Genomic DNA, 18,205 nt, shown 5'->3' on the forward strand with positions numbered 1-18,205 from the left:
TTATACAGCAGGTTCTTATTAGTCATCAGTTTTATACACATCAGCGTATACATGTCAATCCCAATCGCCCAATTCATCACACCACCATCCCCCCCCCCACCCCCGTGGCTTTCCCTCCTTGGTGTCCATACGTTTGTCCTCTACAGCTGTGTCTCAACTTCTGCCCTACAAACCAGTTCATCTGTACCATTTTTCTAGATTCCACATACATGCGTTAATATACGATATTTCTTTTTCTCTTTCTGACTTACTTCACTCTGTATGACAGTGTCTAGATCCATCCACGTCTCAACAAATGACTCAATTTCGTTCCTTTTTATGGCTGAATTCCATTGTATATATGTACCACAACTTCTTTATCCATTCGTCTGTCGATGGGCATTTAGGTTGCTTCCGTGACCTGGCTATTATAAGTAGTGCTGCAATGAACATTGGGGTGCATGTGTCTTTTTGAATTATGGTTTCTCTGGGTATATGCCCAGTAGTGGGAATGCTGGATCATATGGTAATTCTATTTTTAGTTTTTTAAGGAACCTCCATACTGTTCTCCATAGTGGCTGTATCAACTTACATTCCCACCAACAGTGCAAGAGGATTCCCTTTTCTCCACACCCTCTCCAGCATTTGTTTGTATATTTTCTGCTGATGCCCATTCTAACTGGTGTGAGGTGATAACTCACTGTAGTTTTGATTTGCATTTCTCTAATAATTAGTGATGTTGAGCAGCTTTTCATGTGCTTCTTGGCCATCTGTATATCTTCTTTGGAGAAATGTCTAGGTCTTCTGACCATTTTTGGATTGGGTTATTTGTTTCTTTAATATTGAGCTGCATGAGCTGTTTATATATTTTGGAGATTAATCCTTTGTCCATTGATTCGTTTACAAATATTTTCTCCCATTCTGAGGGTTGTCTTTTCGTCTTGTTTATGGTTTCCTTTGCTGTGCAAAAGCTTTGAAGTTTCATTAGGTCCCATTTGTTTATTTTTGGTTTTATTTCCATTACTCTAGGAGGTGGATCAAAAAAGATCTTGCTGTGATTTATGTCAAAGAGTGTTCTTCCTATGTTTTCCTCTAAGAGTTTTATAGTCTCCGGTCATACATTTAGGTCTCTAATCCTTTTTGAGTGTATTTTTGTGTATGGTGTTAGGGAGTGATCTAATTTCATTCTTTTACATGTAGCTGTCCAGTTTTCCCAGCACCACTTATTGAAGAGACTGTCTTTTCTCCACTGTATTTCCTTGCCTCCTTTGTCATAGATTAGTTGACCATAGGTGCGTGGGTTTACCTCTGGGCTTTCTGTCCTGTTCCATTGATCTATATTTCTGTTCTTGTGCCAGTACCATATTGTCTTGATTACTGTAGCTTTGTAGTATAGTCTGAAGTCAGGGAGTCTGATTCCTCCAGCTCTGTTTTTTTCCCTCAAGACTGCTTTGGCTATTCGGGGTCTTTTGTGTCTCCATACAAATTTTAAGATTTTTTGTTCTAGTTCTGTAAAAAATGCCATTGGTAATTTGATAGGGATCGCATTGAATCTGTAGATTGCTTTGGGTAGTATAGTCATTTTCACAATATTGATTCTTCCAATCCAAGAACATGGTATATCTCTCCATCTGTTGGTATCATCTTTAATTTCTTTCATCAGTGTCTTACAGTTTTCTGCATACAGGTCTTTTGTCTCCCTAGGTAGGTTTATTCCTAGGTATTTTATTCTTTTTGTTGCAGGGGTAAATGGGAGTGTTTTCTTAATTTCTCTTTCAGATTTTTCATCATTAGGGTATAGGAATGCAAGAGATTTCTGTGCATTAATTTTGTATCCTGCAACTTTACCAAATTCATTGATTAGCTCTAGTAGTTTTCTGGTGGCATCTTTAGGATTCTCTATCTATAGTATAGTATCATGTCATCTGCAAACAGTGACAGTTTTACTTCCTCTTTTCCAATTTGTATTCCTTTTATTTCTTTTGCTTCTCTTACTGCTGTGGCTAGGACTTCCAAAACTATGTTGAATAATAATGGTGAGCGTGGACATCCTTGTCTTGTTCCTGATCTTAGAGGAAATGCTTTCAGTTTTTCACCATTGAGAATGATGTTTGCTGTGGGTTTGTCGTATATGGCCTTTATTATGTTGAGGTAGGTTCCCTCTATGCCCACTTTCTTGGGAGTTTTTATCATAAATGGGTGTTGAATTTTGTCAAAAGCTTTTTCCGCATCTATTGAGATTATCATATGGTTTTTCTTCTTCAGTTTGTTAATATGGTGTATCACATTGATTGATTTGCGTATATTGAAGAATCCTTGCATCCCTGGGATAAATCCCACTTGACCACGGTATATGATCCTTTTAATGTGTTGTTGGTGTCTGTTTGCTAGTATTTTGTTGAGGATTTTTGCGTCTATATTCATGAGTGATATTGGTCTGTAATTTTCTTTTTTTGTAGTATCTTTGTCTGGTTTTGGTATCAGGGTGATGGTGGCCTCATAGAATGAGTTTGGGAGTGTTCCTTCCTCTGCAATTTTTTGGAAGAGTTTGAGAAGGATGTGTGTTAGCTCTTCTCTAAATGTTTGATAGAATTCACCTGTGAAGCCATCTGGTCCTGGACTTTTTGTTTGTTGGAAGATTTTTAATCACAGTTTCAATTTCATTACTTGTGATTGGTCTGTTCATATTTTCTATTTCTTCCTGGTTCAGTCTTGGAAGGTTATACCTTTCTAAGAATTTGTCCATTTCTTCCAGGTTGTCCATTTTATTGGCATAGAGTTGCTTGTAGTAGTCTCTTAGGATGCTTTGTATTTCTGCGGTGTCTGTTGTAACTTCTCCTTTTTCATTTCTAATTTTATTGATTTGAGTCCTCTCTCTCTTTTTCTTGATGAGTCTGGCTAATGGTTTATCAATTTTGTTTATCTTCTCAAAGAACCAACTTTTAGTTTTATTGATCTTTGCTATTTTCTGTGTTTCTATTTCATTTATTTCTGCTCTGATCTTTATGATTTCTTTCCTTCTGCTAACTTTGGGTTTTGTTTGTTCTTCTTTCTCTAGTTCCTTTAGGTGTAAGGTTAGATTGTTTATTTGAGATGTTTGCTGTTTCTTGAGATAGGATTGTATTGCTATAAACTTCCATCTTAGAACTGCTTTTGCTGCATACCGTAGGTTTTGGATTGTTGTGTTTTCCTTGTCATTTGTCTCTAGGTATTTTTCGATTTCCTCTTTGATTTCTTCAGAGATCTCTTGGTTATTTAGTAACGTATTGTTTAGCCTCCATGTGTTTGTGTTTTTTACATTTTTTTCCCTGTAATTGATTTCTAATCTCATAGCGCTGTGGTCAGAAAAGATGCTTGATATGATTTCAATTTTCTTAAATTTACTGAGGCTTGATCTGTGACCCAAGATGTGATCTGTCCTGGAGAATGTTCCGTGCGCACTTGAGAAGAAAGTGTAATCTGCTGTTTTTGGATGGAATGTCCTATAAATATCAGTTAAATCTATTTGGTCTATTGTGTCATTTAAATCTTCTGTTTCCTTATTTATTTTCTGTTTGGATGATCTGTCCATTGGTGTAAGTGAGGTGTTAAAGTCCCCCACTATTACTGTGTTACTGTCGATTTCCTCTTTTATAGCTGTTAGCAGTTGCCTTATATATTGAGGTGCTCCTATGTTAGGTGCATATATATTTATAATTGTTATATCTTCTTCTTGGATTGATCCCTTGATCATTATGTAGTGTCCTTCCTTGTCTCTTGTAACATTCTTTATTTTAAAGTCTATTTTACGTGATACGAGTATTGCTACTCCAGCTTTCTTTTGATTTCCATTTGCATGGAATATCTTTTTCCCTCCCCTCACTTTCAGTCTGTATGTATCCCTAGGTCTGAAGTGGGTCTCTTGTAGACAACATATATATGGGTCTTGTTTTTGTATCCATTCAGCGAGCCTGTGTCTTTTGGTTGGAGTATTTAATCCTTTCACGTTTAAGGTAATTATCGATATGTATGTTCCTGTGACCATTTTCTTAATTGCTTTGGGTTTGTTTTTGTAGGTCCTTTTCTTCTCTTGTGTTTCCCACTTAGAGAAGTTTCTTTATCATTCGTTGTAGAGCTGGTTTGGTGGTGCTGAATTCTCTTAGCTTTAGGTTGTCTGTAAAGCTTTTGATTTCTCCATCGAATCTGAATGAGATCCTTGCCGGGTAGAGTAATCTTGGTTGTAGGTTCTTCCCTTTCATCACTTTAAGTATATCATGCCAGTCCCTTCTGGCTTGTAGAGTTTCTGCTGAGAAATCAGCTGTTAACCTTATGGGAGTTCCCTTGTATGTTATTTGTCGTTTTTCCCTTGCTGCTTTCAATAATTTTTCTTTGTCTTTAATTTTTGCCAATTTGATTACTATGTGTCTCAGCATGTTTCTCCTTGGGTTTATCCTGTATGGGACTCGCTGCTCTTCCTGGACTTGGGTGGCTATTTCCTTTCCCATGTTAGGGAAGTTTTCGACTATAATCTCTTCAAATATTTTCTCTGGTCCTTTCTCTCTCTCTTCTCCTTCTGGGACCCCTATAATGCGAATGTTGTTGTGTTTAATGTTGTCCCAGAGGTCTCTTAGGCTGTCTTCATTTCTTTTCATTCTTTTTTCTTTATTCTGTTCCACAGCAGTGAATTCCAACATTCTGTGTTCCAGGTCACTTATCCGTTCTTCTACCTCAGTTATTCTGCTATTGATTCCTTCTAGTTTAGTTTTCATTTCAGTTATTGTATTGTTCATCTCTGTTTGTTTGTTCTTTAATTCTTCTAGGTCTTTTTTAAACATTTCTTGCACCTTCTCGATCTTTGCCTCCATTCTTTTTCCGAGGTCCTGGATCATCTTCACTATCATTATTCTGAATTCTTTTTTCTGGAAGGTTGTCTATCTCCACTTCATTTAGTTGTTGTTCTTGGGTTTTATCTTGTTCCTTCATCTGGTACATAGCCCTCTGCCTTTTCATCTTGTCTGTCTTTCTGTGAATGTGGTTTTTGTTCCACAAGCCTCAGATATTTTTAATAGAAGAATTTCTGTGTTTTCCTCTAGTCCAAAAGATTATAAATTATTTTCTAGTTTGTTTATGTTTTTATTTTTAAAATTGTTTTGGCTGTGCCGTGTGGCATGCGGGATCTTAGTTCCCCGAACAGGGATCAAACCCGTGCCCCCTGCATTGGGAGCTCGGAGTCTTAACTACTGGACTGCCAAGGAAGTCCCTATCTGTTTATATTTTTAAAAGAACAAAGTTTTTCCTTTAAGCTCAATAATAAGAGAAAAAAATTCAGCAAACCAGTTGAAACAGGTTTTTATGCTATGGTTTTATTTTTAAGTTTTATATTGTTTTAAAACTTAGCTTTAATTTGTAGCAACCTATATTTCTCTTTTTAGGGGACTGATTAAATTTTGGAACATTCAGACAGAATATTATGCCCAACTAAGATAATGCATATATTTAATTTATTGATTTTTAGAGATGTGTATAATGTATGATTATTCTTTAACTCTGTATTGTAATATGTGCCATATTGAGTGAGGAAAAAAGACCTCAGAGCTTCATTTAAGATAATATACTTAATGTTTGTTAAAAAGAAATGCATTTCTGTATGTATCTATGCATAGAAAAGTCTGGAAGGATGTATGTCAAATATTAAGTGCTAATACCTAGTGATGGGATTATGAGTAATTTTAATTTTATTCTTAATACTTTCAGGATTATTTCTAGTTTTTACAAAGAGCATGTCTTAATTTTTGATTGAAAGTATGTTCATTTTGTGGGGAGGGAAGAGAAAAGGGGAAATTAGCTTTAGTTACAAGAATGAAGAACCTTCTCTAATTAAAGGCTTTCCAAAGAAAACCAGGACGGAATCTGGAGCTCTGAATACCAATTTCAAACTACTATATATTTGTATATTGATTAATCTTTCAGTTTTTATTTCATTTTGTTTTCCTAGGCCAGCCTTTATGGATGAGTATGAGAAGACTGAGGACGAATTGCAAAAGCAGTATGACATTTATCTAGAGAAATTTCGAAATCTGGCTTATCTGGAACAGCAACTTGAGGATCATCACAGGATGGAGCAAGAGAGGTTTGAGGTGAGTGCTTAGTCCTTCTGTATGACCATTCGTTCTGGTGTGTTACTTTGTACTTGTTGACATGCCAGTTTGTAAATATCACTGTGAAAAGAATATCAGGTGAATGTGTTTTCTCCCTGATCAGACTAAGGATTGCTCGTGTGATTCTTCTGTTTTTCTGGTTGTGTAGCCTGGGCTCCAAGGTTGTCAGATCTTTGGTAGTAGGTTGTCACCAGAGTTTGGTCAGTTAGGACTACAGACAGGGCTGGGACCATGACCTGTGCAGTTGGATACAGCTGCAAGCTTAGAAGGGCCTGGGCTTGCTTTAATCCTCTGCTGTCACCGTCTTGAAATTCTTAGTAATTTTTAACTGCATTTTATTTTGCACTGAGTCCCACAAATTATGTAACATGTCTTGGGTACAGATCTTGTTTGGTCAGTTCACTTAAAGATTTTCAAGCCCTGGTTTATTGAATCACCCAGAGTAGCTTTTCAGAAACTGCTTTATGAAGAAGAATTGTAGCTTATTGATTATTGTGGGAAATATGTATGACCTAGAAACTGACCGGCTGTCTTTCAGGTTCCTTTCATCCCAATGTGTAAGGCCATTTAGGAAAGAGTATTTCAAATCCCAGCGTCAGTTGATAAATATGGACTCGGAGCAAAGGAACTTGGACGAAGTTGCTATCATTTTGAATTGCCCTTATCCCTTAGGGATATTTCTGCTTAACCCTAAAATAGGCATTTGGAATCTGTGTTCACGGTGAAACTGGTCTCCAGTCTCCCTTTCTCATGCTGTCCTTGACAGCTTTTGGTATAAAGGTTATCCTAGCCTTATTACAAACCTGGACATTTGAATTAGGTGACGCTACTTTGTTGCCAAGAGGGCTGGCTGTAACTGACATCTTCATCTGGATGTGTTTATCTGGAAGAGGAACCCGTTGCCACTCTTGTGCTGTAAGGCAGAGGCAGGCCATGGAGGAATGGAGGGTCCAGGACAGGCACGTTTTGAGGGCAATGAAAAGACCCTGGAGTTCTGGACATTTTAAACATTGGGTGTCTGGGAAAGAGCAGTAAAGAGACAGTGAAAATAAGCTGATCATTTTGTACTATTGTCTGGGCCACCCCTGGGCTCAGAGAACGTACCAAAGAACGTGCCTCAGGATGCGAGTGGGTGGCCCAGGTTACTTCTGAGGGGCGCCTTCCTGCCCACCCTCCCTTCAGCAAGTACCTACCCTCTTTTTCTTCTGTGCTCACAGCTACTCCCCATGCTTCTAACACCTGGTCCCTCAAAATATCTCATGCATGAAACAGTGCTTCCTTTTTAACATTTAGAACAACAGCACATTTTTAAAAGCCAATTTCCTCTCCCATTCTCTCTTTTTCTAACTTTTTTTTTTTCGGCCACACCGCACGGCATGCGGAATCTTAGTTCCCTAATCAGGGATGGAACCCGCACCCTCTGCAGTGGAAGTGCAGAGCCTTAATCACTGAACCACCACAAGGAAGTCCCTCCCATTGTCTTTTTTGACAATAATCAGGGCCACATTTTATTAGCCACAAGTATTAGCTTTTTTTTATACCCTAGGAATTAAAACTAGTATTTCTTTCTTTCTTTTCCTATCTGATTACTCCTACCATTTAGCCCTTTTCAGGGTTAGAATTGTGCAGGGCAGAAAAATGATAAAATTCGTGCTTTATTTTAAGAGCAAGAGGCCCCATAGTTGATGCATCTGTTCTTGTGTCCACATCCTACACAGGCACACGTGACGGGCATCTTGTTGTGTTGTCAGTTTTCTTCAGAGGCAGTGAGGTGTAGTGGGAGGAGCCTGGCTTTGGGGGCCAGTGAGGCCCATTTTGGGCCAGTGGTGTCACTTCTGGGAGCCCCCCTTTTCATCAGGCTGCCAGAGTGATGACGGAGAAGGGGCGTTGAGTTTCCCATGCAGCGTTAGTTCTCTTCCCCTTCCTGTAGTTTAGTCTTTTTTGCTTCTATATCACAAATTTAGCCGTACTTACATGGTAAAGAATAATAAAACAGTCCAGAAAGTGTCATTTCTTCTGGATCTTGTTTTTCCTGCTCCACAGGAAGCTGAAAACACTCTCCGTCTGATGCAGAACAAGCTAAAGGAGGAAGAAAAGCGACTGCTCAAGAGCAGAAGTAAGCCCACACTTTTTAAATGGACGTGCTTACTCTGGACTAGTTTTCAGCCTTGGAAAACTTACACACGTATTTTATTTATTTTCAAAAGGCAATTTTCTCACAACTTTTATATCAGGTACCATTTTAATTCACTCAGGAGCTCAAGAGAATGTTTTAAATTACACAGCATTTAAAGTACATTTGGTTTTGGTGCCAACTGAGATACTGTTTTCCCCTGTTTAACTGATACAGTTAGTTTGAGTTGCATATAATTATACAAGAAAATTTGCTCTTAGAGGTCTTGTAGGGTTCCTTATTTTAGGGCAAACTGAGGGAAAGCAAGTACTGTGACGCAGTGCAAGTGTACTTACTTGAAGGTAGTCCCCCCACTTCACACACACCTGTCATATGTCCCCCAGTAATCCGAAGTCATTCATCTAGGCTCTCACCTGTAGAGAAATGGGGGTTACCTACTTGTGAGACCTAGATTCTGGGAAGAAATGTTCCCCATAAATGGGTAGCACACTTCATCCATGAACTTCACCAAGGTGTCAAGTCAGCCTTGGGAGCAGTAGCAGCACGTGATCTTCACGCGGAATTGATGGCTTTGTCTCACAGAGTTACTTCTCTTGCATGTTTCTCTTTTCTTGTGATGGTTTATTCTCTCATGCTTGCGGGAAGTGTACCTGGGACAGCAGGTGTGCGCTCTCTCTGTCTTTTCCCTTTGTATCTCTCTCCTGTCATACTTGTTCTATGCCTCTCTGTCCTGAATGTCAGGAAACTCTGGAAGAAGAGTAGGGACTGCTGTGAAATTCGCTAGGGGCAAGTTTAGAAAATTCCAAGGGCCTCTCTAGCGAAAGCAGCCCCTCACCTTTATGGTTCCAGGTCGGCCAGGAGTGCCTGAAGCAGCCCTAAGTGATAAGCCTGCATGGAGTTTATCCCCTTCCGAGAGGCCCAGCACAGGTAAGAGCCCGGTTGGTTGGCTGCATCCTGCTCTGCCCTGGACCAGCACATTAAGACCTTTCTCAGTGATCTTGCTTTATTCTTCTGAACTCAGACTTTAATTTTGTGATCCATAGGTTTGGGATCTCATGAAGGACAGAGATTCTCATGAGTATGTGTGATTTAGTTTTTTTGGAAAAATAAGTTCCAGTTTAAACCCACTTAATGAAGGAAAGCGCTTAATTTAGTAATCTTTGAGCAAAGAAGTTAGGAAAATATTTATAAAGGACCATTCTCAGTTCTATTCATCCTAAGCTTCTTAAGATGCCCTGTCTTTCTTTGCTTTTCTGCACATGTGGGAACATTGACCAGAGTACTGGGATATAAAGGAGGAGAGATATAAAGGAAGACCTTCTGAACTTTTCTCCATCTGTGAAAGACTCCTCTGAACAGAAAAATCTAATAGTACATAGATGTGAATCGGGACAAGAATTAGCAAAATCCAAAAGCTGGAAGAGAGCATCTTGTTCAGGCCACTCTGCAGGCAGCTGATTCAACCCAGCAAAGCATTACTGAGTATCTTTTCTGGGTGCTAAGGACATACCAGTGGACAGCAGACAGGGATCCTTGCCTTAAACGATTTGATGTGCTAACGACATGCTGGGGGACAAACAATAAGCAAGCTGTTTGTGGAAGGTGAAAAATGCCATGGGGGAAAATGTGGAGCAGGTAAGGGGCATAGGGAAGGTGTAATAGAATTGCAGTTTTAAAGAGGAGTCAGGGTAGACCTCACCAGGAGATGCTGTTTAAGCAAAGGCTAAATCAGTAGAGCTGGGGAGAAGGGAGCTATCAGATGGGGAAAGTCCCAGCCTTTCTGTGAGAAACTCATTGAGTTTCGCTGAGTGAGGAAAAGTATGAACATGTGGGGCTGGAGCTGAGGCAGATGAGATGAGCTGGAAGGTGGGCCGTGTGCTTGAGGGGCTCACATTTGATGGAGACTGTCTTCTCTGTTAAGCAGGAGGTAAAGTCATCTCAGATTTGGCTTTGGGATTTGGAGTAAGAGGTTTGAGGAAGAGAAAGTTTGAGTAATTAGAGATGGGAGAGTGCCATAGGCCCCAGAGATTAAAAAGGCAAAGTGCTCTGTTCGGATGCCCTGTAGTAAAAGTCAAGGGCGACTCTTTATCTTCCCACCATCCTTTTAAACTTTGTTGCTGGTGGTAAATTTATAACTGTATCCTCGGTAGGATTCAAGTACTCAAGTACTGTAGCATTAGGAACTTAAAGAATCCTCTGAATTTATAAAATGACCCAGGAATTTCTAGAAAGCAACTGAGTAACCTTGCTGTGGTTCCATTTTTGTGGTGTAGTGGAGAGCAGATGTTTATGCATGTCACACACATTTACCACGTGCCTGCTGTGTGTCAGGTGTTGTTCCAGTGCACAGTGATGGAAAAGGCGCTCAGGGAGCTCCACATCTAGAACTGCACCATCGGTACCTGGCCATGAGCTGGTGTTCTTGGAGCACTTGAAGCATGGCTAGTCCGAATCGAGATATGCTGTTTGTGGAGAATATACACCAGATTTTGAAGACTTACTATAAAAGTAGAGTAAAATTATTCATTAATACTTTTTTAAATTGGTTACTTTTTTTTAAATTTAATTTTATTTTTATACAGCAGGTTCTTATTATCCATTTTATACATATGAGTTTACATATGTCAATCCCAGTATCCCAGTTCATCACACCACCACCCCTCCCACCTGCCACGTTCCCCCCTTGGTGTCCATACGTTTGTTCTTTACATCTGTGTGTCAATTTCTGCCCTGCAAACTGGTTCATCTGCACCACTTTTCTAGGTTCCACATATATTCACTCTGTATGACAGTCTCTAGATCCATCCACGTCTCTACAAATGACTCAATTTCGTTCCTTTTTATGGCTGAGTAATATTCCATTGTATATATGTACCACATCTTCTTTAACCATTCGTCTGTCGATGGGCACTTAGGTTGCTTCCATGTTCTGGCTATTGTAAATAGTGCTGCAATGAACATTGGGGTGCATGTGTCCTTTTGAATTATGGTTTTCTCTGGGTATATTCCCAGTAGTGGGATTGCTGGGTCATATGGTAATTCTATTTTTAGTGTTTTAAGGAACCTCCATACTGTTCTCCACAGTGGCTGTATCAATTTACATTCCCACCAACAGTGCAAGAGTGTTCCCTTTTCTCCACACCCTCTCCAACATTTGTTGTTTGTAGATTTTCTGATGATGCCCAATCTAACTGGTGTGAGGTGATACCTCATTGTAGTTTTGATTTGCATTTCTCTAATAATTAGTGATGTTGAGCAGCTTTTCATGTGCTTCTTGGCCATCTGTATGTCTTCTTTGGAGAAGTGTCTATTTAGGTCTCCTGCCCATTTTTGGATTGGGTTGTTTGTTTTTTTAATACTGAGCTGCATGAACTGTTTATATATTTTGGAGATTAATCCTTTGTCCGTTGATTCGTTTGCAAATATTTTCTCCCATTCTGAGGGTTGTCTTTTCATCTTCTTTGTGGTTTCCTTTCCTGTGCAAAAGCTTTTAAGTTCCATTAGGTCCCATTTGTTTATTTTTGGTTTTTTTCCGTTACTCTAGGAGGTGGATCAAAAAAGATCTTGCTGTGATTTATGTCAAAGAGTGTTCTTCCTATGTTTTCCTCTAAGAGTTTTATAGTCTCCGGTCATACATTTAGGTCTCTAATCCTTTTTGAGTGTATTTTTGTGTATGGTGTTAGGGAGTGATCTAATTTCATTCTTTTACATGTAGCTGTCCAGTTTTCCCAGCACCACTTATTGAAGAGACTGTCTTTTCTCCACTGTATTTCCTTGCCTCCTTTGTCATAGATTAGTTGACCATAGGTGCGTGGGTTTACCTCTGGGCTTTCTGTCCTGTTCCATTGATCTATATTTCTGTTCTTGTGCCAGTACCATATTGTCTTGATTACTGTAGCTTTGTAGTATAGTCTGAAGTCAGGGAGTCTGATTCCTCCAGCTCTGTTTTTTTCCCTCAAGACTGCTTTGGCTATTCGGGGTCTTTTGTGTCTCCATACAAATTTTAAGATTTTTTGTTCTAGTTCTGTAAAAAATGCCATTGGTAATTTGATAGGGATCGCATTGAATCTGTAGATTGCTTTGGGTAGTATAGTCATTTTCACAATATTGATTCTTCCAATCCAAGAACATGGTATATCTCTCCATCTGTTGGTATCATCTTTAATTTCTTTCATCAGTGTCTTACAGTTTTCTGCATACAGGTCTTTTGTCTCCCTAGGTAGGTTTATTCCTAGGTATTTTATTCTTTTTGTTGCAGGGGTAAATGGGAGTGTTTTCTTAATTTCTCTTTCAGATTTTTCATCATTAGGGTATAGGAATGCAAGAGATTTCTGTGCATTAATTTTGTATCCTGCAACTTTACCAAATTCATTGATTAGCTCTAGTAGTTTTCTGGTGGCATCTTTAGGATTCTCTATCTATAGTATAGTATCATGTCATCTGCAAACAGTGACAGTTTTACTTCCTCTTTTCCAATTTGTATTCCTTTTATTTCTTTTGCTTCTCTTACTGCTGTGGCTAGGACTTCCAAAACTGTGTTGAATAATAGTGGTGAGAGTGGACATCCTTGTCTTGTTCCTGATCTTAGAGGAAATGCTTTCAGTTTTTCACCATTGAGAATGATGTTTGCTGTGGGTTTGTCGTATATGGCCTTTATTATGTTGAGGTAGGTTCCCTCTATGCCCACTTTCTTGAGAGTTTTTATCATAAATGGGTGTTGAATTTTGTCAAAAGCTTTTTCTGCATCTATTGAGATGATCATATGGTTTTTTGTCTTCAGTTTGTTAATATGGAGTATCACATGATTGATTTGCGTATATTGAAGAATCCTTGCATCCCTGGGATAAATCCCACTTGACCACGGTATATGATCCTTTTAATGTGTTGTTGGTGTCTGTTTGCTAGTATTTTGTTGAGGATTTTTGCGTCTATATTCATGAGTGATATTGGTCTGTAATTTTCTTTTTTTGTAGTATCTTTGTCTGGTTTTGGTATCAGGGTGATGGTGGCCTCATAGAATGAGTTTGGGAGTGTTCCTTCCTCTGCAATTTTTTGGAAGAGTTTGAGAAGGATGGGTGTTAGCTCTTCTCTAAATGTTTGATAGAATTCACCTGTGAAGCCATCTGGTCCAGGGCTTCTGTTTGTTGGAAGATTTTTTTTTTTTTTTTTTTTTTTATTAATGTCTGAAACATTTATATTAACATATTTCCATACATATTTCCATACAAGTACAAATATAAGATTTTTAGAAATTTCATGTAATGTCTGAAACATTTATATTAACATATTTCCATACATATTTCCATACAAATACAAATATGATTTTTAGAAACTTCATGTAATGTCTGAAACATTTATATTAACATATTTCCATACATATTTCCATACAAGTACAAATATAAGATTTTTAGAAATTTCATGTAATGTCTGAAACATTTATATTAACATATTTCCATACAAATAACCCAATGAAAGTTTAGTATTAGTTGTTTTGTTTGTTTTTTTTATACTGCAGGTTCTTATTAGGCATCAGTTTTATACACATCAGTGTATACATGTCAATCCCAATCGCCCAATTCAGCACACCACCATCCCCACCCCACCGCAGTTTTCCCCCCTTGGTGTCCATATGTCCATTCTCTACATCTGTGTCTCAACTTCTGCCCTGAAAACTGGCTCATCTGTACCATTTTTCTAGGTTCCGCATACATGCATTAATATACGATATTTGTTTTTCTCTTTCTGACTTACTTCACTCTGTATGACAGTCTCTAGATCCATCCACGTCTCAACAAATGACTCAATTTCGTTCCTTTTTATGGCTGAGTAATATTGCATTGTATATATGTACCACATCTTCTTTATCCATTCGTCTGTTGATGGGCATTTAGGTTGCTTCCATGACCTGGCTATTGTAAATAGTGCTGCAATGAACATTCGGGTGCATGTGTCTTTTTGAATTACGGTTTTCTCAGGGTATATGCCCAGTAGTGGGATTGCTGGGTCATATGGTAATTCTATTTTTAGTTTTTTAAGGAACCTCCATATTGTTCTCCATAGTGGCTGTATCAATTTACATTCCCACCAACAGTGCAAGAGGGTTCCCTTTTCACCACACCCTCTCCAGCATTTGTTGTTTGTAGATTTTCTGATGATGCCCATTCTAACAGGAGTGAGGTGATACCTCATTGTAGTTTTGATTTGCATTTCTCTAATAATTAGTGATGTTGAGCATCTTTTCATGTGCTTCGTGGCCGTCTGTATGTCTTCTTTGGAGAAATGTCTATTTAGGTCTTCTGCCCATTTTTGGATTGGGGTGTTTGTTTCTTTGATATTGCGCTGAATGAGCTGTTTATATATTTTGGAGATTAATCCTTTGTCCGTTGATTCATTTGCAAATATTTTCTCCCATTCTGAGGGTTGTCTTTTCGTCTTGTTTATGGTTTCCTTTGCTGTGCAAAAGCTTTGAAGTTTCATTAGGTCCCACTTGTTTATTTTTGTTTTTATTTCCATTACTCTAGGAGGTGGATCAAAAAAGATCTTGCTGTGATTTATGTCAAAGAGTGTTCTTCCTATGTTTTCCTCTAAGAGTTTTATAGTGTCCAGTCTTATATTTAGGTCTCTAATCCATTTTGAGTTTATTTTTGTGTATGGTGTTAGGGAGTATTCTAATTTCATTCTTTTACATGTAGCTGTCCAGTTTTCCCAGCACCATTTATTGAAGAGACTGTCTTTTCTCCATTGTATATCTTTGCCTCCTTTGTCATAGATTAGTTGACCATAGGTGCGTGGGTTAATCTCCGGGCTTTCTATCTTGTTCCATTGATCTATGTTTCTGTTTTTGTGCCAGTACCATATTGTCTTGATTACTGTAGCTTTGTAGTATAGTCTGAAGTCAGGGAGTCTGATTCCTCCAGCTCCATTTTTTTGCCTCAAGACTGCTTTGCCTATTCGGGGTCTTTTGTGTCTCCATACAAATTTTAAGATGATTTGTTCTAGCTCCATAAAAAATGCCATTGGTAATTTGATAGGGATTGCATTGAATCTGTAGATTGCTTTGGGTAGTATACTCATTTTCACAATGTTGATTCTTCCAATCCAAGAACATGGTATATCTCTCCATCTGTTGGTATCATCTTTAATTTCTTTCTTCAGTGTCTTATAGTTTTCTGCATACAGGTCTTTTGTCTCCCTAGGTAGGTTTATTCCTAGGTATTTTATTCTTTTTGTTGCAATGGTAAATGGGAGTGTTTCCATAATTTCTCTTTCAGATTTTTCATCATTAGTGTATAGGAATGCAAGAGATTTCTGTGCATTAATTTTGTATCCTGCAACTTTACCATATTCATTAATTAGCTCTAGCAGTTTTCTGGTGGCAGTTTTAGGATTCTCTATGTATAGTATCATGTCATCCGCAAACAGTGACAGTTTTACTTCTTCCTTTCCAGTTTGTATTCCTTTTATTTCTTTTTCTTCTCTGATTGCCGTGGCTAGGACTTCCAAAACTATGTTGAATAATAGTGGTGAGAGTGGACATCCTTGTCTCGTTCCTGATCTTAGAGGAAATGCTTTCAGTTTTTCACCATTGAGAATGATGTTTGCTGTGGGTTTGTCATATATGGCCTTTATTATGTTGAGGTAGGTTCCCTCTATGCCCACTTTCTGGAGAGTTTTTATCAGAAATGGGTGTTGAATTTTGTCAAAAGCTTTTTCTGCATCTATTGAGATGATCATATGGTTTTTATTCTTCAGTTTGTTAATATGGTGTATCACATTGATTGATTTGCGTATATTGAAGAATCCTTGCATCCCTGGGATAAATCCCACTTGATCGTGGTGTATGATCCTTTTAATGTGTTGTTGGATTCTGTTTGCTAGTATTTTGTTGAGGATTTTTGCATCTATATTCATCAGTGATATTGGTCTGTAATTTTCTTTTTTTGTAGTGTCTTTGTCTGGTTTTGGTATCAGGGTGATGGTGGCCTCATAGAATGAGTTTGGGAGTGTTCCTTCCTCTGCAATTTTTTGGAAGAGTTTGAGAAGGATGGGTGTTAGCTCTTCTCTAAATGTTTGATAGAATTCACCTGTGAAGCCATCTGGTCCTGGACTTTTTGTTTGTTGGAAGATTTTTAATCACAGTTTCAATGTCATTATTTGTGATTGGTCTGTTCATATTTTCTATTTCTTCCTGGTTCAGTCTTGGAAGGTTATACCTTTCTAAGAATTTGTCCATTTCTTCCAGGTTGTCCATTTTATTGGCATAGAGTTGCTTGTAGTAGTCTCTTAGGATGCTTTGTATTTCTGTGGTGTCTGTTGTAACTTTTCCTTTTTCATTCTAATTTTATTGATTTGAGTTCTCTTTTTCTTGATGAGTCTGGCTAATGGTTTATCAATTTTGTTTATCTTCTCAAAGAACCAGCTTTTAGCTTTATTGATCTTTGCTATTGTTTTCTTTGTTTCTATTTCATTTATTTCTGCTCTGATCTTTATGATTCCTTTCCTTCTACTAACTTTGGGTTTTGTTTGTTCTTCTTTCTCTTGTTCCTTTAGGTGTAAGGTTAGATTGTTTATTTGAGATGTTTGCTGTTTCTTGAGATATGATTGTATTGCTATAAACTTCCATCTTAGAACTGCTTTTGCTGCATACCGTAGGTTTTGGATTGTTGTGTTTTCCTTGTCATTTGTCTCTAGGTATTTTTCGATTTCCTCTTTGATTTCTTCAGAAATCTCTTGGTTATTTAGTAACGTATTGTTTAGCCTCCATGTGTTTGTGTTTTTTACATTTTTTTCCCTGTAATTGATTTCTAATCTCATAGCGCTGTGGTCAGAAAAGATGCTTGATATGATTTCAATTTTCTTAAATTTACTGAGGCTTGATCTGTGACCCAAGATGTGATCTATCCTGGAGAATGTTCTGTGCGCATTTGAAAAGAAAGTGTAATCTGCTGTTTTTGGATGGATTGTCCTATAAGTATCAGTTAAATCTATCTGGTCTATTGTGTCATTTAAAGCTTGTGTTTCCTTATTTATTTTCTGTTTGGATGATCTGTCCATTGGTGTAAGTGAGGTGTTAAAGTCCCCCACTCTTATTGTGTTACTGTCGATTTCCTCTTTTATAGCTGTTAGCAGTTGCCTTATATATTGAGGTGCTCCTATGTTAGGTGCATATATATTTATAATTGTTATATCTTTTTCTTGGATTGATCCCTTGATCAATACATAGTGTCCTTCCTTGTCTCTTGTAACATTCTTTTTTTTTTTTTTAAAGTTTTTTTTCTTTTTTTTTTTTTTTTAATTATTATTTATTTATTTTTGGCTGTGTTGGGTCTTCGTTTCTGTGCGAGGGCTTCCTCCAGCTGCGGCAAGTGGGGGCCACTCTTCATCGCGGTGCGCAGGCCTCACTATCGTGGCCTTTCGTTGCGGAGCACAGGCTCCAGACGCGCAGGCTCAGTAGTTGTGGCTCACGGGCCTAGTTGCACTGCGGCATGTGGGATCTTCCCAGACCAGGGCTCGAACCCGTGTTCCCTGCATCAGCAGGCAGATTCTCAACCACTGCGCCACCGGGGAAGCCCAACATTCTTTATTTTAAAGTTTATTTTACGTGATATGAGTATTGCTTCTCCAGCTTTCTTTTGATTTCCATTTGCATGGAATATCTTTTTCCCTCCCCTCACTTTCAGTCTGTATGTATCCCTAGGTCTGAAGTGGGTCTCTTGTAGACAACATATATATGGGTCTTGTTTTTGTATCCATTCAGCGAGCCTGTGTCTTTTGGTTGGAGTATTTAATCCTTTCACGTTTAAGGTAATTATCGATATGTATGTTCCTGTGACCATTTTCTTAATTGCTTTGGGTTTGTTTTTGTAGGTCCTTTTCTTCTCTTGTGTTTCCCACTTAGAGAAGTTTCTTTATCATTCGTTGTAGAGCTGGTTTGGTGGTGCTGAATTCTCTTAGC

General features: G+C 38.2%; 1 protein-coding gene across 3 annotated transcripts in view; it reads left to right on the top strand.

Annotated features, from left to right (window-relative positions):
- CLUAP1 (clusterin associated protein 1) overlaps positions 1 to 18,205 on the top strand; it is a 45,538-nt gene that overhangs the window by 16,380 nt on the left and 10,953 nt on the right. For 2 of the 3 annotated variants that reach the window (XM_059898396.1, XM_059898398.1), the window contains 3 exons: positions 5,954 to 6,095; positions 8,160 to 8,232; positions 9,100 to 9,177. In XM_059898396.1, the coding sequence (XP_059754379.1) occupies positions 5,954 to 6,095; positions 8,160 to 8,232; positions 9,100 to 9,177 (293 nt within the window). The remainder of the gene's footprint in view (positions 1 to 5,953; positions 6,096 to 8,159; positions 8,233 to 9,099; positions 9,178 to 18,205) is intronic. The other variant, XM_059898397.1, reaches the window with a different exon arrangement.

The sequence above is a fragment of the Balaenoptera ricei genome, chromosome 15 (assembly GCF_028023285.1).
Source record: "Balaenoptera ricei isolate mBalRic1 chromosome 15, mBalRic1.hap2, whole genome shotgun sequence".
Classification (NCBI taxonomy): Eukaryota; Metazoa; Chordata; class Mammalia; order Artiodactyla; family Balaenopteridae; genus Balaenoptera; species Balaenoptera ricei.